Source organism: Podarcis raffonei, chromosome 3 (genome assembly GCF_027172205.1).
Source record: "Podarcis raffonei isolate rPodRaf1 chromosome 3, rPodRaf1.pri, whole genome shotgun sequence".
NCBI lineage: Eukaryota > Metazoa > Chordata > Lepidosauria > Squamata > Lacertidae > Podarcis > Podarcis raffonei.
Window position 1 is genome coordinate 123,605,216 of NC_070604.1, and position 25,902 is coordinate 123,631,117.

Consider the following 25,902-nt stretch of genomic DNA (forward strand, 5'->3'; position numbering starts at 1 on the left):
TTGTCTTTCTCCTCCGCTCCACCACCAGCAGAGCCAAGATGCTTCACCATCACCGCCTTGATCCTTCCGCATGTGGAGCTCCTCTTCTCCAAGCTTTGTGCGCTGTGCTTTCAGGACTATTTGGCGTTCTGTTATCCTCTTAACTTCATTCTAGATACAGGCGAATAGTTCTTCCATTCTCCACTCAAGTACTGCTGTGTTAGGTTGGCTTGTGTCAAACCTTGTAAGATTCACGGTTAATTCCCTTCTGCCACTCCTCCAGGAGTACTTGACAGAGTGCAGCAAAGGATTGAGAATTCAAGTCCCTTTTTTAAAAGAAGTTTAGAAATCTTGCTAAAGGTGTTATCCCCTCCTCCAAGGAGAAATTGGCCTGTCATGTTTAGAGGGAAATTCTCAGTGCACAGAAGACAAAAAGTCACTTGCTTTTGGGGAGTGTGATAAAAAGGTGTATACAAAGAACATCAGAAGAGTTTGCTGGATCAGACCAATGGCCCCTCTAGTCCAGCCTCCTGTTCTCCGAGTGGCCAGCCAGATGCCTGTGGAAAACCCACAAGCAAGACCTGAACACAAGAGCACTTTTCCCTCTATGGTTTCCAACAGCTGGTATTCAGAAGACTGCCTGTCTCTGGCTGTTCATGACCAGGAGCCATTGACAGCCTATTTAAAGTCTTGTGGTGCAAACATTGCCTCCCCCCCCCATGAAATGATTTAAAAGTAGGTGTAATTGTTGTGTCCTTTCCACAAGGGCAGCGTTTACAGTTAATCCGAATTTGATTTGCGTTTTTTAGATATCTTCTCTCAGATGTCGGATTCCAACGGCCTGATGATATTTTCAAAGTTTGACCAGTTTCTGAGAGAGGTTCTGAAACTTCCCACAGCTGTGTTTGAAGGGCCTTCCTTTGGGTACACGGAAAACTCTGTGCGGACGTGTTTCTCCCAGCAGGTAAAGTTTTTGAAAGGGGGAGGTTGAGGATGAGACCCTCCCTGCCCACAGACTGTCTTACCAGAGTGGTGCATGCTCTAGTTATCTTCCGCTTGGACTGCTGCAATGCGCTCTATGTGGGGCCACCTTTGAAGGTGACTCGGAAACTACAACTAATCCAGAATGCGGCAGCTAGACTGGTGACTGGGAGCCGCCACCGAGACCACATAACACCAGTCTTGAAAGACCTACACTGGCTCCCAGTACGTTTCCGAGCAAAATTCAAAGTGTTGGTGCTGACCTTTAAAGCCCTAAACGCCCTCGGTCCTGTATATCTGAAGGAGCGTCTCCAGCTCCATCGTTCAGCCCGGACACTGAGGTCCAGCCCGAGGGCCTTCTGGTGGTTCCCTCACTGCAAGAAGTGAGGTTACAGGGAACCAGGCAGAGGGCCTTCTCAGTGGTGGCACCCGCCCTGTGGAACGCCCTCCCACCAGATGTCAAAGAGAAAAATAACTACCAAACTTTTAGAAGACATCTGGAGGCAGCCCTGTTTAGGGAAGCTTTTAATGTTTAACAGGTTATTGTATTTTAGTGTTCTGTTGGAAGCCGCCCAGAGTGGCTGGGGAAACCCAGCCAGATGGGCGGGGTATAAATAAATTATTATCATTATTATTTCTCCTGATCAATGGGAGCTAATGGTAAACCTTGGCTGGGGGGTGGGGGAGATTCCAGGCAGACGGTGGCTTTTAACTGGAGATCTGACGATGACCTGGAAGGGGCATTGACCTTGAGGGAGCCGTCCCAGTATTCTGCACCCTGCACCCATTTCAAGCTAAAACCACTTCTGGAAGGAGAAGGTGAAAGGACTTGGAGACTCTCCATGCTGCTCTTTATCTGAGATGCAGGGAGCACTCCCGAAAGGGCAGCGGAGTGAGGGAGCTTCCAGAGAGAGGGAGCCTGGAAGAACACGGCATGTGGGGGAATCAGGAGGCACCCTGTGCCATCACAACTGACACCAAGCTCTTCCCATAGAGGGGAGCTGTGAGTTGTCCACAGGAGAGACACTCCACCCACTGTCCCACAGGATGCAAAGGGGGCTCTCTCTCAGGAGGAGGGGCAGCTTGTGTGGTGCAAACGAATCACAAGCAGTTTCCTTCCTTCCTTCCTTCCTGGGGTCCACGTCCAAGACGTGAGGAGGAGGTTGCCACAGCCGCTCAAGCCCACAAACTGCATCGCCTGCTCCTTCTGACTGATCCTGGTGGGAAGGGGTGACGCAGCCTGGAGAAGCCTCATATGAGCCCCTGTGAGGCTCCAGAGAGGAAAGTGCCCAGTTGAAGACAAAGGGGTGTCCTCTGGGTTCTGCTGAAGTTACTTGCATTTCAGCCCCCGTGAAATAAATGGGGCAGAACCCTTGACAGGCTAAGGCTGCTGGTCTAAGCATGCCTACTTAGAAGATCTATCAGTCGATCTAATGTCCCACACCTTCTCCAGTGGAGCCCAGAGCGGCCCAAGTTTACTCATGGGTAAGTGGAGTCAGGGTTGAAGCCTAGGTCTGGCTCCAGCCCTGTGTTACTTCTGTTCCTGCTGCTACACCTGACTGTGGTTCTTCTGCTAAAGATTGCAAAGTCTTGTGGGACCTTGAAGACCAATAGATGCACCGTAGGACATTTTCCTGTCCTTCTGCAGCAGCATAACACAGCCACCACTCTGGAAATGGCTTTGTGAGAATCTTCCATAAGCTGTTTTATGAGAGAGTCTGGGGTCTGTAAAGTTGGGAGATAAATATTCTAAATAAAATATTAAATAGTGAGAGAGATTTGAGCATGTGTTTAACTGCACAGTTGAAATCAGCTTTTAAGACAGCCTCAATTCTGGCAGTGCTGTGTGTTTGGAGGATGAAACTTCACCGGTCTTTTCTGAAACAGACCGCAGTTGGCTTTTCTCTCACTTTGACCTCTCTCCACAGAAAAAGGTCATGCTAAACATGTTTTTAGACACGTTAATGGCTGACCCGCCGCCCCAGTGCCTTGTATGGCTGCCTCTCCTGCACAGACTTGCCCACGTCGAAAATGGTAAGTGGATCTCTGTTTGCAGGACTTTCCTTCTGCTGAGGAGCACTGCAGCCCAGGGGCTCACTATGGCAAGCGTGGGATAATAGTAGTAGTAGTCGGAGGGACGCGGGTGGCGCTGTGGGTAAAAGCCTCAGTGCCTAGGGCTTGCAGATCGTCAGGTCGGCGGTTCGAATCCCCGCGGCGGGGTGCGCTCCCGTTGCTCGGTCCCAGCACCTCCCAACCTAGCAGTTCGAAAGCACCTTCGGGTGCAAGTAGATAAATAGGGACCGCTTACTGGCGGGAAGGTAAACGGTGTTTCCGTGTGCTGCGCTGGCTCGCCAGATGCAGCTTTGTCACGCTGGCCACGTGACCCGGAAGTGTCTGCGGACAGCGCTGGCCCCCGGCCTCTTGAGTGAGATGGGCGCACAACCCTAGAGTCTGTCAAGACTGGCCCGTACGGGCAGGGGTACCTTTACCTTTTAGTAGTGGTAGTAATAATAATAATAATAATAATAATAATAATTATTATTATTATTATTTTTATTTATACCCCGCCCTCCCCAGCCAGAGCCGGGCTCAGGGCGGTTAACACCAGTAAAATTACAGTAAAAACATAATGGTGGCGGGGGGAAACCTATTTAAAATGCAGGTTAAAATGCAATTTAAAATGCAGCCTCATTTTAAAAGTAGCCGATGAATAAAGACCATAAGGGGAGGGAAACATAAGGGTCAGACTGAGTCCAAACCAAAGGCCAGGCGGAACAGCTCTGTCTTGCAGGCCCTGTGGAAAGATGTCAAGTCCCACAGGACCCTGGTCTCTTGTGACAGAGCGTTCCACCAAGTCGGGGCCAGTGCTGAAAAGGCCCTGGCCCTAGTTGAGACCAATCTAACCACCTTGTGACTTGGGACCTCCAAAATGTTGCCATTTGTGGACCTTAAGGGGCAGACCAGGAAAGGCGGTCCCATAGGGATGTGTGATGTGTGGACCTGTGTCTTCTGTGCCGGAGAGCTCAATTTCTCGAGGCTCCCCTCTTCTATGTCATCAGGTGCCCCTCCACATCAGAGCCTAAGAGGAGCCCTGCAGGGCCAGACCCAAGGCCTCTCTGCTCCACAACCCGGGTCTCCCAGGTCCTAGTCCAACGCTAACCACTATACCACACTGCCTCTAGGTGTGCCTCAGGCTTCCCCTGGGCATCTGATTGGCCACAGAGAGAACTGGCTACTGGACTAGATGGGACACAGGCAGGGCAGGATTTAGGTTTGATGAGGCCCTAAGCTACTGAAGGTAATAGGGCCCTTTATATGTCCAGCTGTCCTTTGTCAACAACAAACAGTCACTGTTTTTTGTGTTGAATATATGCTATATTGTCATTTATGGACCTAATAGGTATCTAAATGGGATGCGGGTGGCGCTGTAGGTTAAACCACAGAGACTAGGACTTGCCGATCAGAAGGTCGGCGGTTCAAATCCCGGCGATGGGGTGAGCTCCCGTTGCTCAGTCCCTGCTCCTGCCAACCTAGCAGTTCGAAAGCACGAAGTGCAAGTAGATAAATAGGTACCGCTCCGGCGGGAAGGGAAACGGCGTTTCCGTGTGCTGCTCTGGTTCGCCAGAAGCGGCTTAGTCATGCTGGCCACATGACCTGGAAGTTGCACGCCGGCTCCCTCAGCCAGTAAAGCGAGATGAGTGCTGCAACCCCAGAGTCGTCCGTGACTGGACCTAATGATCAGGGGTCCCTTTACCTTTACATAGGTATCTAAAGCCATTTGCGCATAATAAAATAGGAGCCTACACAGCACAAAACCCTGTTGCTGTATGTAGGTTTTATTTTATTTGTTTTTTATCTTATATTTTGGAAATGTGCATCCATATTTTTTCCCTTTAATTTTTTTGGGGGCCCCAAGAAAGTGGGGCCCTAAGCTATAGCTTGTTTAGCTTATATGTAAATCCAGTACTGGACACTGGCCTGATCCAGCAGGCTCTTCATACCTGCCACACATCCACACAAATTGCCGCCTGTCCCAACTGTCTTCCAAGTTACAGCCTGTTTATATAACTTTACCATCTCTGCTCAGCCCCACCCTGACATCTATTTCTTGGTGCAACGGAGTGTCAGGAGGGGATTTTAGATAGCAAATCAGGAACTATCTAGAGAGGTCCTGGAGGAAAGATCTAGGTGCTGCTGCTGCTGTTGCATTTCTCACCCAGACTTCACCCAAAGGTCCCACAAAATTACAATAATAAAATTAGTTTAAAAAATCATTTAAAATGGGAAGAATAGGCTGGGTCCAGAAGTGCCAAGCTGCCCCCAAGATTGAGGGGCCCTTGTGCACAGCGTGTGTGCATGATGGAGAAGGCTGAGCAAGCACTCTGGAGTAGCTGGACACTGGACCTGCGCCACTGAATGCATGGCGCATGCAGGGCTGCCTCAACATGCAGCGGCGCTGAACCCCTTAAACCCAATACTGAGGGGGCCGAGGTACCTTCAGCCCCCTAGTGTAGGCGTGCCTGGTCGGGTCCTAATATTTTCTTCGGTGTCTGAGACGAGGGTAAGGATGCCAGTGCCTGTTTACCAGGCTGGCAGGCAGCCACACGCCCCAATTAGCACACGCCTGTTTGACGTGTGGGGAATGCTAGGAGTTTGTCCTTTTGCAGAGGGGCGTGTGGGGTGTGCCTCGTTCAGGACGAAGCCTCCTGCTGCTCCGGAGGTGCTTCTGACTCCTCTTCCTCCTCTTCCTCCTCTTCCTCCTCTTCCCCCTCCCAGTCTTCCATCCTGTGGAGTGTTCTTACTGCCGCTGTGAGAGCATGATGGGCTTCCGCTACCGATGCCAGCAGTGCCACAACTACCAGCTCTGTCAAAACTGCTTTTGGCGCGGCCACGCAAGCGGCCCTCACAGCAACCAGCATCAGATGAAGGAGCACTCCTCTTGGGTAAGCCTCTTGGTCTCCTGCGGCTCAGGCGCATTGCTTTTCTGCCATGGGTGCGTTTGGGGCTGCGGGTTCTCTATCGTGCAGCGCCAGAGGTCAGTCCATCATGGGAAGGCCAGTAGCCTGTCGGTCCTGCAGGGATCAGTGTGGAATGGCCACAGGTCCTCTTCTAAGGAGACCTGCATGGTATGTTTTTGACACCACTGATCCTGCCTGCATCTCTGAAGATCGTTCTGTTGTCATCAAAGCTCGCCTTTATTTGTCCAGATGACCTGGGAGCCCAGCAGTGAACACCCATGTTCTCTATATCAGCACAGAGCCTATTAGCCACTCAGGGGCCTCTTGCAGGAGCCCAGCAAGTCATGCAGTTTCTCTTGGGTCGGGGAGGGTAAGCTCCTGAATCCCAGAGAGAGAGAGAGAGAGATGGAGGGGGGGCATCTTGAGAACAGGATTGTTTTGCTTGGCTTTGCAAGAAACAGCAAAGTAGGAAATACAGCAGGCAGGGTTGGGGAGAGAATGTGTCTGAATGGTCTTTGGTGCAAAACCATTTCTGGTGCTCCATAACAGAGACCTTGGGCTGCACTACTGCTGCTGCCAGGGTTATATTTGCTTGCTATACAGACAGAGGCTCGGTTTCTGAAACTTGATGCCTTTTAAAATGGAAAATAAGTGTTTTGGGCCAACAATTCTTTCCTAATTTCAAGGAGTCTATTCTGGATTCATAGCCATTGATAGGCATCTCTCTCTCTCTCTCTCTCTCTCTCTCTCTCTCTCTCTCTAAATCCTTAAAATCCCTGAAGGATCAGGTGCGCAGCCTGGGAGTCATTCTGGACTCACAGCTGTCCATGGAGGTGCAGGTCAATTCTGTGTCCAGGGCGGCTGTCTCCCAGCTCCATCTGGTACGCAGGATGAGACCCTCCCTGCCCGCGGACTGTCTCGCCAGAGTGGTGCATGCTCTGGTTATCTCCCGCTTGGACTACTGCAATGCACTCTACTTGGGGCTACCTTTGAAGGTGACCCGGAAACTGCAATTAATCCAGAATGCAGCAGCTAGACTGGTGACTGAGAGCGGCCGCCAAGACCACATAACACTGGTCTTGAAAGACCTACATTGGCTCCCAGTAAGTTTCCAAGCACAATTCAAAGTGTTGGTGCTGACCTTCAAAGCCCTAAACGGCCTCGGTCCTGTATACCTTAAGGAGCGTCTCCACCCCCATCGTTCAGCCTGGACATTGAGATCCAGCACCAAGGGCCTTCTGGCAGTTCCCTCATTGAGAGATGTGAGGTTACAGGGAACCAGGCAGAGGGCCTTCTCGGTGGTGGCACCAGCCCTGTGGAACGCCCTCCCTTCAGATGTCAAACAAATAAACAACTATCTGACGTTTAGAAGACATCGGAAGGCAGCCCTGTTTCTGGAAGCTTTTAATTACTGATGTTTTAGTGTATTTTTAATCTTTCGTTGGGAGCCGCCCAGAGTGGCTGGGGAAACCCAGCCAGACGGGTGGGGTATTATTATTATTATTATTATTATTATTATTATTATTAATAGGAAGGTGTTAGAATAAGGTGCTTTTTTTATGGGGATTAAAAATGATGTCTGCTGATTCAGGAGAGAGGCTGCTATTTCTCAGAGAAGAAAATTCTCCAATTCTCAAGGACTTCTGGGGTTTGTTAGCAACCTGATCATTTTCTGTGGATCTGTAGAAGTCATTCTGACTCTCTGAAGTCCTCCACTCTTGCTCACTTCCTGGGTGCTGGAAGGACAGGGGGCTGCAGCTGAACCTTAAAAACTGGACATGACTGTCTATTAAGTGGAACCTGCTTTGTGAGATGCATGAGACGGGCTGGAAATGAAATGGTTATTTATTGTATTTGTATGTGAACATTCACAGAGTGAGGTGTGGTGGAGAGAAAAGACCTAATGTGAGATTTAACAGATAATGTAACTCCAAGGATGTGCCCTCGTAGGAAAAATACAGTACACAGGCAGCATTTCCTGGGGCATCAAAGCATGAATAGGGGAAGTGTTGTATTTAAAAAGCAAAGTGTTAAATCCAGGTGTGTGGGAGAGAGAGAGCGCCCCTTTGTAGCATGTGGCTGTACCATTTGTTACTGTATGGAATTTGAACATTACAACTCTCCAGTCAAGTGAAATACTAAATTCTAAAATGCTAAATACTAAAACGAAAAAGCAAGCAAACAGATCCCTCTGTTTTGCATCAAGTCAGCAGATTGCACCTGACGCAGCATTTGGGAGAGGCTGGATGTGTGCGCATGTGCGTATGCTCATGCATGCACACTCAGGATGCTGCAGCGAGGGCAAGAGATCAGGGAATTCCCCTTGTTGAGTGTCTTTCCGCTGACACAACTCTGCATGCAAACCAGTATGTATCAGTTACGGTTAGCTGAGCATAAAATGGGTTTAATGCGCAGTACCTGGATTGAGATTCTCCATCATGCACCGCCCAAAGGAAGATGCCATCATCATTTCTGTGGGTGTGATGGGAATCCGCAATATCTCTCTCCTCGGATCACCTAAGACAGCACTTGAAGAAGACATGCCCAGTTTTGTGGCACCATGCTTCACAACAGATGCTGACAGTTTTGCGAGAGCTCGGCTTTCTAAAGAGAGAAGCACAGCTGGAAAAGGGCTATATTTGGAAAATGTTCAACAGTTGAGGAAACAAAAGGTTAAGGACCCCTGACAGTTAAATCCAGTCGCAAATGACTCTGGGGTTGCGGCGCTCATCTCGCTTTACTGGCCGAGGGAGCCAACGTTTGTCCGCAGAGTTTTTCTCGGTCATGCGGCCAGCATGACTAAGCCGCTTCTGGTGAAACCAGAGCAGTGCACAGAAACGCTGTTTACTTTCCCGCTGGAGTGGTACCTATTTATCTACTTGCACTTTGACGTGCTTTCGAACTGCTAGGTTGGCAGAAGCTGGGACCGAACAACGGGAGCTCACCCCGTCGCGGGGATTCGAACCGCCAACCTTCCGATCGGCAAGGGTGTGAGAATGAAATACTGAACTGGCACCAAGCAGGTTTCCTTAGGGAGGGCAGAAGTTGCAACCTTGAGGTGCAGCCACAGAGATGCACCCCACTCTGGTGTGAGCATTAAATGCCCGTTTGCAGATAGTAAACTCAGTCCTTTACAGCAGAATGCATCAATTAAGTAATTAAAGGCATCCTGCAACATTATGCAATGTGAGAATGAGACATTACAGTACTGACATCTGGTAGCGCCTGCAGAAAAGGGTCTCTGGAGGAACGTCTGTGGCAAGCATCTCAGCCAAAGGACATCTTGCTAACCCAGAACCTCTTCCAAATTAATTGAGAGTCGGTCTGCATATACTTCTCTCCTATGTCAGTATAAAGCATTTTCCTCACTGTATTGCACTCTTGGAAATGGTTTCCTAAATTTTTTAGGAAGATGTGAAGTTTCTCCAGCAGAGGGCAGGGTCTGCTCATGTTCTCGTGCCAGAAATCCCGTCTTCACCTTGGGGTGGAATTTTTCACTTGTTAAGGCAGAAAGCAAAGCAACCGGGATGTGTTTAGTGACCTCCTCCATTCTCTCACCAGCTTCTCTACACAGATTATTTTTTAACCTTGGCTACAGCCTGTTTCTTTGACAGAGCAGAGCAAGGGGCTCTCAGCGCAAATGCATGCACGGAGGACAAGCAAGCAAAAGCACTTTTCATGGGTCACGGGCCTCTCCTTTATTTATTTCACCAGAGTTTATTAAATGAGCTTTAGAATATAGCGTACAACTGCCCCCCCAAAAAAATAATATATGCTCTAGGCTCATAAAGTGACTTAGTTGAATTCAACCCTATCATCATCATCATCTGCCTCTAAATAATCTATTGCTAACCATATTATTTTTTATTCAGTTTATATCCTGCCCTTCCTCCCTAAGGGAGCCCAGGGCAGCAAACACACAAATGGTAAAACATCTTAAAAACAGTTCCAGTGCAGATAGAGACTGGGATAAAGATCTTCATTTTTAAAGTATTTCTTTACATGCATGACATTACATATATTTATGTCTTGCTTTCCCTCCATTTTACCTATGTAACAGCTCTGTGAAGTGGGCTAAGCTAAGCTAATATATGAATACTACACCCATATGCACATAAGCAGCAGTTCTTGTTAGGATATAGTTCCGTTCCACCTTAAAAGGAGCAGGCAAAACTCTTGTGTGTCACATGCCTGTTTACTTCCAGCACAGTCTGCTGGGAACTTCCGTTTGTATATAGCTTTTGCTTTCCTGCTGTTTTGCTGGAGACGAAGGGAAGGAGACATGTTTTTTTTTTTGTTCCTGCTGCTGAATAAAATGCTGTAATATACTGCTTACACATTTCTCTGTCCACCTCTTCTGCTGTGAGAAGATTTACACACTCTGCTGATAGAGCGTTCACGAGTCTCTAAGCGTATCTGAGGCTCGTGTCGCCGATTGTTGCTGTTCCAAGGGGGACCAGCGATCATCCAGCCGCCAGCCGGTGGCTGGAGCCGGCTGGGGGCCTGCCTGATGCCCCCGTCTCTCCGGCAGTATCCCAACAGTTCTTGCCAATAGACCGGGTGGTGGGAGAGAGCCCCCCAATCCACATACTGCATGCCGGGGCTCCCTGCCTGTTGTTTCAGAGAGAGAGCGCTGCCTAGAGAACAAGCAAGCAGCTGGCCAGTGCCCCCAGAACCCCCCACCTGCAGGGCCTCTGTTTTCTCAGGTGCAAGCTGTTTAGTATCCCTCCTCTGTTCTGCAGTGAAACATGCAGTGTTCTCAGCCTGTCCTGACTAATGTTGTGGAGAAAGAGAGCTGGTTAGGATCAGAGCATGGGTGACATTTGCCCCCAAACTCCTGTTCGCTGCCTCTTGACAGCAGTCTTGGTAAAGATTCAGCCTGGGAAGTATCTCAACTCCAAAGGCTTCTTGGGAGAGGAAGAGCTTCAGGAGGTGCAGATGAGGCAGCAGGCTGTGTCTGCCCAGCATTCAAGGGAGAAGGAATTCCAGAGGGCAGGAGCCACAACACTAAAAGCCCATCATGTATTTTTAATCTTTTGTTGGAAGCCACCCAGAGTGGCTGGGGAAACCCAGCCAAACAGGCAGGGTATAAATATATTATTATTATTATTATTATTATTATTATTATTATTATTATTATTATAATATCACACACAACAATACCTTGTAAGAAAAACAGCTCCTGCCTCCACCATCAGCTCTGCCCTTCTAAAGTGTAGTGAACTGCTTTTGAAACGTAGATTCCTACACTGCAGAGGGTTGGACTAGATGACTCTTGGGGTCCCTTCCAACTCTACAATTTTGTATGTGCTAAAAGAAAAGCCTGTGATTGTTCGCCAGCTGAAAGTATGTATTGGCAGTTCCCCATGGTCTTTTAAGACTATAATTTAGGAGATATTAGGTAATGTAAAACTGAGAGAATCCAAATAAGATTTGCAACATTTTGGACACCGTGCCATTATTTATTTTTAAAAAACAAAAAGCAGACATATGCCGGGAAGTGCAGTTTTGGCATAATGGTTAGTGCCGAAGCTTTCAGTAGTCCTTTGCTCCTGAACATGAAATGACACACTTTATCCTGCTAATAGTGCAGAATCATAAGAACGTGATCATATAATAATAAAACAAAGAATAACGAAGACTTAAAACCAAGGCAAATACAACATTTAAATTACTGAGCATCAAAGAAAGGAAAAGAAGGCTTAAGAAATGAAACGGTCCCGTTAGCTGACTTCAACTTGCTCTGCTTCAGAAACCTCCTAGCTGAACAAGCAGCAAGAACATCCAGCACGCATAGCTAGTAAGATTATCCTCTCAAAACCTTGCTTTTTGAAAAAATCAAAACTGCTTTTGCTGGCGGAAGCACTTGATTCTTTCAGAGAATAACACCAGCCGTGCAGGTTAGCATGTTACTGGAGCCCTCAAGAAGTCTTGCTTTGTCCCAGATCCTCGGCACGTGCTGTGCTGCCATCGTCTCCAAAGAGGTTTTTCTAGCGAGGTCAGTGGCACCTAAGAAATCCATGTGGGAAAAGGAACGCTTGACTTTCGCCTTTGGAAAGAGAAATCAGTGCGTCAAAATAACATATGTGTATTTCCTTGACCAGGTTCTCTGGGTATAGAAGCTTGAGCTGTTGGTTACCCAGACATCCTTCTGGTTGGTCCCAGTGACTGGGAGAGGGGTGGGTGGGTGCCTGTACTTTTTTGGCGCCTGCTTTCCTGGTTCCTTGTTGGTTCCCCCAGTTCCATCTGCCGCTCTCCCTTTCTCTTAAGTCAGTACATGGTTCTTACCTTCCTCCTGCCTTGAAGGACTTAGAGGTACCATGTCTCCTGAAGGAGGGCAAACCACCAGAGGGACTTCTTGTGAGTGGCTTTGGTCTGCCCTGGCCACTTTCCAACCAAGCATTTGCCACCCTACATTTTAGAACATTTTTGTGTGTTCACTCTGCCCATGCCCTACCATAGCAGGCAAAGATTCTTCAACATCAACTTCATTGGACTGGTCATGTTGCTCGGATGCCTGATGGTCGTCTTCCAAAGCAACTACTCTATTCCCAACTTAAGAATGGAAAGCGAAATAACTGGTGGACAACAAAAGAGGCTTACAGATGCTCTCAAAACCACTCTTTAAAAAAATGTAGTATAAGCACCGACAACAGGGAAACACTGGCCTGCAAGCGCTCCAATTGCAGAACAGCCTTTACCAAAGGTGTCGTGGGCTTAGAAGACACTCGAACGCAGGACGGAAGGGAGAAACGTGCTAAGAGGAAGGCAGGCTTGGCAAACCCTCACCGTGATCAACTCCTGCCCGGAAACCAATGTCCCCACTGTGGAAGGACGTGTGGATCCAGAATTGGCCTCCACAGTCACTTACGGACTCACTGTTAAGACCGTGTTCATGGAAGACAATCATCCTCAGCTACAAGGAATCGCCAAAGAAGATGACCATAGCAGGCAAACAAGTCTCCCTGCCTGAGCTGGAGGCCTGGTGTTGAGGGATCCCTGGGGTCATGGTTGCGGTTGGATCTCAGCTTCTGCACCGAGGTCACCCAGTCCAGGGACTCCATTGCTGCCATGATCACCACAAGTCTGTCCCAGTGTGTATATGCATGTGAGCAGAACATGCTCTTGACTTTGTCTTGTTGACTCACCAGCAAGATGGTGACTATGAAAGGGGTAGAATTAACATGAACGTGAAGCTGAGGCTCCAATCCTTTGGCCACCTCATGAGAAGAGAAGACTCCCTGGAAAAGACCCTGATGTTGGGAAAGATGGAGGGCACAAGAAGAAGGGGACGACAGAGGATGAGATGGTGGGACAGTGTTCTCGAAGCTACGAACATGAGTTTGACCAACAGTGGGAGGCAGTGGAAGACAGGAGTGCCTGGCGTGCTCTGGTCCAGGGGGTCACAAAGAGTTGGACACGACTAAATGACTAAACAACAACAACAACAAGAATTAACTTCTATCCCATTGTCACGGTCAGATCATTTCCTGTTGAGGTCGAGACCTTCAGCAGCCATTTCCCTCTGCAGGAGTACTGGGGGGGGGGGGGGAACCTGTTATTTAACAGTCCCCTCCTGGAGGCGGACGGATTCCAGAAAGCTCTGGGGAATTTTCCTCCTGGCGTGGCTGATGCTTCTGTTGAAGCTGTGCTCACTCTGTGGGATGTGGAGGTGACCTGGGCAGTTGACAGCAGTCGTGATGCCCTGATGCCCAGTTCAGCTCCCTGGTGGGCACCTCTGCTGAGGGCAGTGGAGCCAAAGAGGTGGCAGCTGGAACAGAAGGTATAGGAAGACCCTTGCGGAGTCCCACCAACTCCCACATTTCTTTGGCAGTTTTCTTATTCCTTATATAGACTACTTGCTGGTCGCTGACAGCCAAATTAATTATCGCCCTGGCTTTCATATCTCCTTTCGACCAAGCATTAGTGACAGGGTCAGGGGGGTCATCAGTCACATAGGTCCATACTTCTCGAGAGGTCAAAAGCGCCTCCACCCGAAGCGACCATGAACTGCAGTTTTCATCTGTCAGCTGTGGGAACGTCAGAGCTTTCTCGGCTTCTGGAACCCGGTCGACCATTCTGGAACTCTTCCAGACCCACAGAACCACACCAACAGGAGAAGGAGTTTTCAAACCTTTCTCAAAGTCCAAAAATGTGCAGTCATCCACTCAGCAGCTGGGCCCATTACCAAAGATGTTGGCTATTTGCAGATTAGTTGCTCTGCAGATGGCATGCTGGGGAGACCACACATTCAAGAAACGCAAAAGTAACTTTTGCTTGGTTTAATAACAGATATCAAAAACAAAAACTCCTTTTACACTAAATTACATTATATATAAAGGGACGCGGGTGGCGCTGTGGGTTAAACCACAGCGCCTAGGACTTGCCGATCAGGAGGTTGGCAGTTCAAATCCCCACGACAGGGTGAGCTCCCGTTGCTTGGTCCCTGCTCCTGCCAACCTAGCAGTTTGAAAGCATGTCAAAGTGCAAGTAGATAAATAGGTACTGCTCCGGTGGGAAGGTAAACGACATTTCCGTGCACTGCTCTGGTTCGCCAGAAGCGACTTAGTCATGCTGGCCACATGGCCCGGAAGCTGTATGCCGGCTCCCTTGGCCAATAAAGCGAGATGAGCACTGCAACCCCAGAGTTGGCCACGACTGGACCTAATGGTCAGGGGTCCCTTTACCTTTACCTTATATCAATAAGTGTAACCCATCCACCAAGGTACGGAGAGAGCTACATGCTGCTCTTTATATTCTTTACCCAACAGCTAAATTAACATAACTTAACAGCACCTGCTATACTGCTTCACAGCTGTAAAACTAGGTCATGTTATTTGCTCTGGCCCTTAAAGACATACACATCTTGTGAAACAATAATGAAACCTAAAATTTAAAGAAACCATTCAACAGGAACGCCTGTGGGGGCCTCTTCTGTGGTGGCAAAGAGGGAGCTCTTTTCTGGGGCTCAGGCCTCCTGGCGTTACAGACCAGGTGTTTGGCCCAGCCCAGCCCACCACTGATCCATGATGGACCTTCGCCTCTCTAGCCTTAGTGCCTCTAATAAAGAGAAGGCTTCTGGCTGGGTCCAGGAATCTGCAAATTCCTCCTTGTTAGAGGGCCTGATGCCAAGAGCCTCAAAGTGTGAACCACTACTTAGAACCAGTTTATATTAAAAAGCTCTAACCCAATAGGTCTCTCCAGATGTTTCCATGGGTCTGGGGAGGTTGTCTCAATTGATTGTTGCTTCTCACATGCGAAGGGATCTTTTTAGCGCTTTCAGGGCTTCTGCCTCCCCTCAGCACTTGGCTCCAGCTCCCTCCCTCCCTCCCCCCCTCCCTCCCATCCATCTAGTCCTTGTCAAGGACACATCCTCTTAAAACCTTTGAGTATGGCAACGGGAACGAGCACCTTGCGACAAGGTCACCTGCAGGCCCTGCTCATCTTTCCAACCACAAGGTTAGGAAAATCACAGTAGAGATTGCGTAGGTGCCTCTCGTGCAGTGAGACCACAAGCTGGTGCCTGCAATCCATGCCAGGGAAGAACTTCTGGGCTTCTCTGAGTGTGGTTAGAAAAACCAGTGACAAGAAGACACTGGTTTCTCTGATAGGAAATTGAGACCCCCCCCTTTTGATTCTGGCACACTCTGCTGAGCATTGCAGGGGGTAAGACTAGATGGCCCTTGGATTCCCTTCCAACTCTACAGTTCCATGATCCTATGAGTGAAAAGCACGCTGTCATCTTGTCCCTACAAGGCCTTGATGCCCTGGAGACAAGGCAGTTGCAACAAGCCTTTGGGCTCTTGCACCATGCATAATATTAACCCAGCAGTGATGATTTATTAAATTTATATACCGCCCTTCATCCAAAGATTGCAGAGTTCTTTGCAGCATAAAAGCACAAAATGCATAGCATAATAACGAAACAAAAATACGTCCGTCCGTCCCCCGTCCCCCCCGCAGCCAAAGACCCGATTGAAGAGGAATGTTTTCACCTGGAGCCTAAAGACATATAATGATGGCTCCAGAAGACCACAAAGAAGGGCCTCAGATGACCATCACAGGGTCCGGGTCGGTTCACATGGGGAGAGATGGCTTTATAGGTCAAAACTGGCCCTTTGAGTTGGGCCCAGAAGCTATTTGGCAGCCAGTGCAATCAGGCTGGGGTGGTGGGCAGGGTGGGAGAGAGCCTGGCTCCAGGCCCCCTTTGACACCAGGCATTGTTGGGCAGCTGCCTGGCATTTGTGCCTGGAGAGCCCTGTGTCCTGGGAGGCTGGACCACAGCTCCTCTTCAGCTCTGTGCTGTGCTGCACTGATTACTTTGCTGTGCTAATTCCCATTTCTGTGTTTAATTCTCTCTCTGGGAAAAAACAGAAATCGCCTGCCAAGAAGCTGAGCCATGCCATTAGCAAATCTCTTGGTTGTGTACCCAGTCGAGAGCCTCCTCACCCCGTGTACCCGGAGCAGCCAGAGAAGCCCCTTGACCTGGCCCACACAGGGTGAGTATCTCTTCCATTCTGCGCCAGTGTCTCCTCTCGCTCTGCCTCCCTTTGTACACGTGGTGCCTGGGTTTATGAAAGGGCGGCCAAGAGAAACGCAGAGAGGAAGGGTCTCTGCCCGAAAAGGCTATCTGTACGAAGAGCCTTGAGAGTCATTTTGTTGATTCTCTTGGAGCGGATTCTCGCTGTTTGGTCTTCGCTGTTGTGCTGTGGGTAGAAAGATGCTCAGCTCCGAGACTTCCTTCTATAGCTTCACAAGCGCTTGCAGAAGATTGGCTGACTGCAGCCTTCCCTGGTGTGTTGCCCTCCGGAACAGCTGTAGGGTGCCCAGGCTGATGGCAGTTGTCGTCCAGAGTGCCTGTAGGGGGGCAGTTTGGAGGAGGCTGTCCTGTCTTCAGAGGCAGAACTGTGGCAGGTGTGTGTGTGTGTGTGTGTGTGTGTGTGTATGTCTGTGTCTGTGTGTCTGTGTTCCAAATGGCTGGTTCTGCATTTGGCCTTGCTGGCATCCTTGAAGCAGCATGTGGGGAGGTAACACCAGCATCTGGTTAGTCACTTTTTTAGCAGTTACTGGGTGAGCAGAACCTGGCAGGAATCCTAGAATCAGAAGGGATCCCGAGCTTCATCTAGTCCAGCCCCTTGCAATGCAGGAATCTGTAATCCTGCTCTGGTCCGATTGCCCGGGACTTTATGTCGTTGAATGTTATTGAACTTGTGCGCTCACCAGATTTAATCCAGAAAGTGGCATCACAGGTGTTAAATTGGAAAAGGTCTGTGGGGGCCTCTTGCTGCAGGGGCAGTGATGGTCTGGAAGAGAAGTCACAGGTGACCTTGGTTTTCTCAGGCTGGGCTTGGTTGAGGAGGCAGCTCTCTCGCACTTGTGTGGTATGATGTTCTGCAAAGTTTCTGCAAACAGATTGGAATAGATGCTGAATAAGCAGCCAACATTGTATGACCTCCCTGCAAACATTCTGCAAATTAATCAGGGTGAATGTTCAGGAAAGAGGTCGCAACCTCAATACCCAACCTCAATACCCAATAATTTCATCTCCAAATATTGGGGAGGGGGTGCTACTATCCTCTCCTTCTCCTAGTTTTTTCAAGGCACCTCCATCTTTCTTTCTCCCATTCCCCCACCGGGCCTCACTGCAGCTAGCAGAAGGCTGCGCCACCCTGGGCTGTGTTGGGAGGTGTGTGACGTCGCATGACACGTGCATGATGTCTTGGGGGGAACCTGGCACCTGTGTGGACGGCAGCAGTCCCAGGGTGGAGAGTCGGAAGAGGCAGAATGTGTTTGTTGCATTTTACGCCTTGTTCTCTTCTGATGTTGGGCACAGTGTGCCATGGAAAGGTTGCGTATAGACAAGCTGGTGATGGCATCTTGCATTCTGTGTCTGTCTCTGCCGCCTCCCTGAGGCTCTCCCCATCCTCTCACTGCTTGTCTTCAGGGTGGGAAGGAGTGCGGAAGAGGCAGCCTTTTGCCCAGGTCTCAGTGACTTCCTCTGAGCAGTTTTCCAGGAAGCCTGGAGCAGGCAGAGAGGTCAGGCCGTTGGGGTTTTGCATTGGATTGGAAGGGTGTTGGCAGGGGGATATAGTTCTTTGATTTAGGTAGCCCCCCAAAGATGTCTGCTTGTTGGAACAGCCTTTTCTAAAATCCAGTTAAGCGCTCCGTGGTTTTCAGGGTGGGATCCTAAGAGACCAGGAGAAAGAGTGTTTGTTTCCTGGAGAATTCCTAGCTTGACCCTTATTCCCGGGGGTGTCTTGGCATGCCTGTATCAAGAGCAACCTCCTTGGCTTCAGTTGTTTCCTAGGTCTGTTTTAAAGCACACGGCCAGAGTCCCTTTACCAGCCAGATGGATGGGGTATAAATAATTTTTTATTTATTTATTTATTTATTTATTTATTTTATTATTATTATTATTATTATTATTATTATTATTATTATTATTATACCACCATCCCATTTTGGCAGGGGCGGCAGATAGGTGGAGTTCCTGTAACAAACACAAGCAATCTCTGCCTCCCTGGTGCCCGTCTGGTCTGTCCCCCCGACTGCCCCCCCCCAGAATACATTTTGCCACTGCCCATGTGTCCCTGGCAACACAGAACTCCTACCAAAATACTGCAAAAGCTCAGCCCTTGTATTCAAGCATCCTGCATGCTTTATAAATGAGCAGTTTTGCGTAAATTGAGCATCAAATTAGAGGTGTTTTTTATATATATAAAGAAGCTGCAACCTTAACCTAAACATTAGGATGTAGAAGTTAGCAAATGAACTGAAATTAGATTTGGTCTTTCCTGGTAATTCTGATTTGCTAATGGAACAGATGAATCTGTGCCAGCGAGACCACATGGCAGCGTTAATCGCTGCCTTTCCCCTAAGTCGTTTCACTTTTGAAAATTTGGAAGGGCGGATTTGGAATGGTGGGGTTTGCTGCACCACTGCCTGTTGGGCTGGTTTGTTTATTTATCGCCTTCCTTACATATCTCAATGTATAAAATGCAATAAGAAAATAAAAACAGGAAACAAAAGCCGATGAATTTTGAAAGCAATGCAAAGCAGGCACCCATGGCAGAAACCTGTTCCTCCAGCTGGGGGAGCTTGTGGGAACACAAATGCCTCCAAATGGTTTTTGAAAGTGCCGGCCATGTGCGCTTGTCATGTCTCAGTAAAAATGCTGTTCCCCAAAACAGGGGCAGCCACACCAACAGCTCCGCTCCGACTTACTGCAGAGCTGGCTTCTGATCTCCTTGGAAATGGCAAGAGAAGCTCTCCTGCAAACCACAGCAACCTACTGGGTATGAACCAGTTTGAGGGTTCCTTTTCTTTTACAATTAAGCAGTATATATACCTTAGGAGATAATTATATGGGATAAGACAGTCTCTCACCGTCCTGCACTCTGTAGGGCCACATATAGTCCCAATACCAGCGTCTTGAAGTTGGCCCCATAGCAGAGTGCAAATCCCGCAAAGCAAGGAGTGAGGTGCTGGGGGCATTTTGCCCCCAAAAGCAAGCATTTTGCCCCAGCTGCAGCCTCAAGGGGAGCCCCACATAGAGTGCATTACAGTAATCCAACGCTGAGGTTACCAAGCTATCCTGGCCATTTCTGCTTATTTGGTAGAACAGAGGCAATGCCTCTGGACCAAAGACCACCGTGAAACCTGTGTGTGTTTGCCTGGAAGCAGATCTCGCTGAGTTTAATGGGCCTTGCTCCCAGGAAAGTCTGTAGAAATCTCTGCAGTCTCAGTGCGACCACAGGCCGTTTGGGGCTGGCCCCAGGTGAGAGAGGTGTTTCTGGTGGGCGGCCACAGATGCATTTCAGAAGAAAGAAAATTGTTTTGCAATTAGAATCGCTACTCAAATTGCACCGTGTAATTTCTTCCCCTGGATTGCTATTTACCATAAAGCTTCAAGCGTTAATTCTGGGAGGAAAAGAAAATTAAAAGGAGCGGGCAATTTTGACATTAAAGCAGCGCTCCAAATTGCGAGGACTCCTGAGTACGGAGCGGTAATTTGGGAAAGCAATTAGCACACAAACGTTTTCCTTCTGATGCAGCTTCTTGTTCTGGCTGATGCGTATTAGGCCCCGAATGGACTTGTGTAATGATCGCAAAGCAAATCCAGCCATGACGGATGGCTGCAGGTAAGTTCTCCTCCTCTCTGCCTCGCCAGCCGGTTCCTGCCAGGAAGCAAAATGGCATCTCCTTCCACAGCACGGAGGGGAGGCAGGAAGTGGGCAGAGAGAAGCCGGCAAGGAGGGCTGGCGGAGAATCAGACAGTCTGTAGAGCTGGTCCCTGCCTTGCCGGGCTCCACAGGCACACAGAGGGAACACACCGGTAGCCGAGGGGGCTGCAGAATTATTGATCCTTTCCACCCCACCTTTCTGTCCGTAAGGCACCAAAGGCAGCAGATAAATTCCCACCACCACACAGCCAGTGGAACATACCAGATGCAGGACATCTTGCAGGATAAAGCTAAAGAAAAATGCAAAGGTGCCCGGGATAGATTTGCTAGTTCTCAATCCCCCTTGTTCAGCAGAGGGACGGCGCTCCTGGTATCATCTCCTTTGCAGCTTCTCTGCAATCCTCAGAGACGGGTTAGACCAGCTTCCTAGCTGGACGTGACTGTCCCATTTTTGACTGTCCTGTGTTGCAGCCACTGGCTCGCCGCTTTTTAAAAGCATTAATGCCAACGCTGACCTTTTGTTTCCCGTCCTCCTAAGAGAAAGCTCAGCATGAAGCTTCATGTTTGTTCTAGAGTTTGCATGCTTAAAAAAAAAAAATCTCTAATGAGATCTCGTGTAGACTTTACGGTGTAATTGCAGAGCCTTACAGATTCTCTTGTTTAAATTAGTCGTGGGAGTCATTTTGTCCATGTGACAGAGTGAGCGTCAGAGATGTTTACCTTCTGGTACCCTTAAAAAAAAAGAAGCAAGCAGGAGAAACCTTGAACTGCATTTGGGTCAGGAAAAACAGCTCACCCTTTTCGTTTTGTAATAAACAGAAATCTGCCCTTATTCTCTTATGGGGGACACAAGAGCCCTCATAGAGTCCTTTGTAGGTTCTCCATCGGTCGGAGGAAAAAACAGAGGCCAACCAGAGAATATTGAGAAGCAAAGCAGGACATTTTTGACTCACAGCTGTCCATGGAGGCGCATATCAATTCTGTGTCCAGGGCAGCTGTTTACCAGCTCCATCTGGTACGCAGGATGAGACCCTCCCTGCCTGCAGACTGTCTCACCAGAGTGGTGCATGCTCTGGTTATCTCCCGCTTGGACTACTGCAATGCGCTCTATGTGGGGCTACCTTTGAAGGTGACCCAGAAGCTACAACTAATCCAGAATGCGGCAGCTAGACTGGGGATTAGGAGGGGCCGCTGGGACCACATAACCCCGGTCCTGAAAGACCTACATTGGCTCCCAGTACGTTTCCGAGCACAATTCAAAGTGTTGGTGCTGACCTTGAAAGCCCTAAACGGCCTCGGCCCAGTATACCTGAAGGAGCGTCTCCACCCCCATTGCTCTGCCTGGACACTGAGGTCCAGCTCTGAGGGCCTTCTGGCGGTTCCCTCACTGCAAGAAGCCAAGTTACAGGGAACCAGGCAGAGGGCCTTCTCGGTGGTGGCACCCGCCCTGTGGAACGCCCTCCCACCAGATGTCAAAGAGATAAACAAATACCTGACATTCAGAAGACATCTGAAGGCAGCCCTGTTCAGGGAAGTTTTTAATGTGTGACATCTTAGTGTATTTTTGGTCTTTGTGGAAGCCGCCCAGAGTGGCTGGGGAGACCCAGCCATATGGGCGGGGTACAAATAAATAATAATAATAATAATAATAATAATAATAATAATAATAATTACTACTACTACTACTAATGTCTAAAGAATGAAGAAGATCCTGCTGGATCAGGCAGTGGACCCTCCAGTCCGGCATTCTGTTCTCACAGTCACCAACCAGGTGCCCCCTAAGGGAAACCCATAGGCAGGATCTGAACGCAAGAACCCTCTCCCCTCCTGGGGTTTCCAGCAACCAGGATTCAGAAGCCTGGCTGTCTCTGACTGTGGAGGCAGAGTGGAGCCATCACAGCTCGTGTCCACCAGGAGCCTTATTCTCCTCCATGAATTTGTGTAATCCTCGTCTGAAGCTGTCTTGGTTGGTGCAGAACCCATGCAGAGCCTCCCCTTCGTGAAATTGCACCCTTCATTTCAGAGTCATCCTGTAATGTAGCCCTGAAGGATGGCTCAGCCAGTAGAGCACAAGACTCTGAATCTTAGAGGCAAGGGTTCGAGTCCCAAGTTGGGTGAAAGATCCCCGCATTGCAGGGGGTTGGACTAGATGGCCCCTATGTGGCCCCTTCCAAGTACCTGTCTGTCTGTGATATATTGAGGCAGCCTTCCCCAACCTTCCGCAACTGCAGCTGCCAAACTGCTTGACTTTTGGGGAGGCTGTGGAATCTGCCTGGCTTTTGTGCCTGCAAACAGGGGCTTCCTTAGCTCTGGGACCTGAGATTTGGGGGCCCTTTTTTGTTCATCTGTGGAGCTGGCAAGCCTGAAGCTGGGCTCTGCACCCAGGCAAGTCTAGGCTACCTTTCTGCCCTGCCCAGTGCAAATGTTGGCCCGTCTGAACACCCTGCCTTGCCTCGCTTAGGCCTCTCCAGCCTAGCACCAGCCCAGTCACAATCCCTGCAGGACCAGCTTGCGTTTTGAGTTTGCTTTTCAAAATTGGGGTGAGCGTGTCTCCCCAGGGGATGCTGTCTTTGCGTGTGAATGTCCTCCCTCCACCCGGCACCTGATGGCTCTCCCTGCTTCCTTCCCCTTCCTGCTCCCCTCCTCCTCCTCCAGGCCCCAAGGGTGCGTTTCCTTCGAGAAGCTTCTCTGCTGTCAAGGAAATCTGGCTTTTGAAAACGAAGCGGGTTTTTTTGCTGGCATTGCAGTTATCTGCTGGGCCCTTTTTCAGAAAGGGGAAACTCCTGTGTTGCCTGGCGAAGATTCTGGTTGTGACGGGGATGGGGGAGTCAGCAATAAAATAAAATAAAACAACCCAGAACCCAGTGGCAGCTCAGTAGCAGCAGTGTAACCGTGTGCCTTATGAATTCTTCAGCGGAAGAAGGAGCTGTCCAGGCTGCTGAGATGCTTGAAAGTGGAGATGCAGGGAGGCAAGGCAGCGGCTTAAAATAGATGCTGCCTCTGGCTGGAGCCAGGTAGCAGGGAGGTCCTGGTGCCTCTCTCACCTTGAGCAGCTGGAGGTGCAGGTGAGTGTACACCTGCCTCTCCGGGAGGCCTTCCTGGGGGGTACCTGCTCTTCCCCAAGAGACAGAGAGGGAGCCAGTGGCTGGCAGGCAGGAGATCCTCACGTGACACGTCTGTTTCCTTAGAGACAACGGAGGAGGAGGAGGAGGAAGAGGGCTGGGCCACGGCTGCTGCCCTCTTTGGATGCCTCTTTGGCAAAGGAAGGCAGAGGCACTTGCTCTCCAGCAGGGAAGGTTTGCTGTCTTTGCTTCTCTCTCTCTCTTTCTCGCTGCTTTAGGGCTTTTGCATGCACTTGTTCGGGGCGCTGCAGGGAGACCTTTCCCTGGCCGAGTGAACTTCTCAGAACCCGGCGGATGAAAAGAAACAAGCTTTTCCAGCAGTTCTTTGTGGTTCTTTGTTATGGGGTGGGAGGGGGTTGTAGGCGCAAAGGACGAGGCAGCTTTCTGGCGCTCCCTCGCCTGGTGCCTTTGAAGGAGGTTCCTTCGACAGCAGGGCAAGGGCCAGCTGCTTCCTGGGCGGCTGTCGTTCTCCAGACCTCCTTGAGATGCTTCGAGAGCAAAGTGGCCTCTTTAGCAGGAAGGGTTCGGGGTGCCGGGCGGGAGGAGAGACATCTGAAACTGCGGCCGTGCAAGTTCAGGGGCCGACAAAAGAACTCCTGGAGCCTGCGGGTGGCTAGATTTATCTTAACGTTTGCCATTGATCTCTGAAGAATTGCTTGAGCGATGACATCTAAACACTCCTTTGTGGTTCCTGATGCCTTTTTCTGTACCAGACCCTCTCATGCATGAAAGCTCTTCTTCTCTCTCCACCCCTGATCTATGTTTTTCCCCCTCCCCAGAAAAAAATGTGAGCATTTTATAAAGCTGCCTGAGAAGTTTTAGCACCAGAACACGCTGTTTTGAGCAGCATTGTTCTAATTAATGTAGATTAGCATTTGCTGTTTGATGCTCCCTTTTCAGATTGGATTTCTGCTCTTTTTATAATTGGGAGCCAAAGTCTCCCAGCCGCCCTTTTCCGATGAAATATAGCTAGTCTGGTGAGTTCCATCAAAAGGGAGGCTGACATATGTGACTCTCAAAACGGCTTTTGCTCTGTTCCCTAAAGATGGATGGATGGAGAGTCTCTGTCCAGGCTGAGTGGCAGGAGGCCGTGATCCAGGCCCTTTAGGGTGGAGCAGGGAATCTGCGCTCTCCTCCTGGCGGATGGCTTGGATAAGGGGCAGCAGCCTTCTCCCTCCCTGATATTACCGGGGGGGGGGGGGTCCACAGCCATGTCTCTCTCTCCTCCCCCCTCCCCTTCAGCTGTGCTAACAGAAGTTTTGGGAAAGGAATGAATCTGGGGAAACAGCCACTATGACACGTGGGGAGTCCAGGGAACCAAGGTGGTTTCCAAATTTGACCCAAGTTTTATATGTTTGTTACCTGATTTAGGGCACAGTTGCCCCTTCAAGCCTGTGCACACAAAAAAACAACATTTTAAAACGTTGCCGTTTGAAAGACATAATGCACACCCCTCAGAAATATAAAAGCATTAATAAAGGCAGCAGCAATTAAAATAAAGCAGAATGTAATAATTTCTTGAAATGAGGTCGCTCTTATTTCCTGGAAAGAGTCTCGTTAGTGAAGCTACCCTTAGGCTGTCTGTTTGTGGGGTGCATGTGTTTGTGCATTGCACAGATATAGAACTCCTCAATGTATGAGATGCAGAATGGCCTTGGTGCTCTGTCTGGGGGCTCTGCTGACCCACTGCCTGTTTCCGTGCCCCATAGCGATTGGCAGGGCAGCCAATGACTAGATGACCCCAGGGCTCCCTCCTGACTCTGCAGTGATTCTGTAAGTGAGGCAGGCAAGCGTTTGATGACACAACAGGTGCCAGGACATTGACCGGACAAGGGACAGGCTCCCCCCTGGGCTCCCCTTTCAAAGGGGCAACTTCCGCACAGCAAGTGGCATGTTTATTTGGATGGGGCAAGCAGACGGGAACTCCTTCAGGTGTGTGGGCCTGAGCTACCTGCTCACGTAAGCACCTCCATCTCCTAGGCAAGCGCAGGGTTGAATCCAGCCTGGGTGCCTGATGCCTACCGAGTGGGTGGGGGCTTGGCAATGGAGACTGATAGAGGGGCAGGCTCTGGTGGTATGGGAGGGGGCCCCATGGCTGGAGGCAAGGCTGGCACTGGGCGCTTCAGGCAGTAGGAAGGACCAGGGAGGGATGGCATGGCAGCAACCCACTGAGTCCCTCCCCTGGCTTGGATTCCTTGCCCACTGTGACCCCTTCACAGAGCTGGAAGGGAACCCCCAAGGGTCTTCTAGTCCAGCCCCGCAATGCAGGTGCTCAGCCTGGGAGTCATTTTGGACTCACAGCTGTCCATGGAGATGCGGGTCCATTCTGTGTCCAGGGCAGATGTCTACCAGCTCCATCTGGTACGTAGGATGAGACCCTATCTGCCCGCAGACTGTCTCTCCAGAGTGGTGCATGCTCTGGATATCTCCCGCTTGGACTACTGCAATGCGCTCTACGTGGGGCTACCTTTGAAGGTGACCCAGAAACTACAACTAATCCAGAATGCAGCAGCTAGACTGGGGACTGTGAGCGGCCGCCAAGACCATATAACACCGGTCTTGAAAGACCTGCATTGGCTCCCAGTACGTTTCCGAGCACAATTCAAAGTGTTGGTGCTGACCTTGAAAGCCCTAAACGGCCTCAGCCCAGTAGACCTGAAGGAGCGTCTCCACCCCCAT

The 25,902-nt window shown here is 49.7% G+C and overlaps 1 protein-coding gene across 8 annotated transcripts in view; it reads left to right on the forward strand.

The window, feature by feature from the left end:
- The window catches only part of DTNB (dystrobrevin beta), a 108,701-nt gene that overhangs the window by 23,523 nt on the left and 59,276 nt on the right, over positions 1-25,902 (forward strand). For all 8 annotated transcript variants that reach the window (XM_053383865.1, XM_053383869.1, XM_053383868.1 and 5 more), the window contains exons 6-9: positions 789-943; positions 2,889-2,994; positions 5,737-5,903; positions 16,293-16,417. In XM_053383865.1, coding sequence (XP_053239840.1) covers positions 789-943; positions 2,889-2,994; positions 5,737-5,903; positions 16,293-16,417 — 553 coding nt within the window. The remainder of the gene's footprint in view (positions 1-788; positions 944-2,888; positions 2,995-5,736; positions 5,904-16,292; positions 16,418-25,902) is intronic.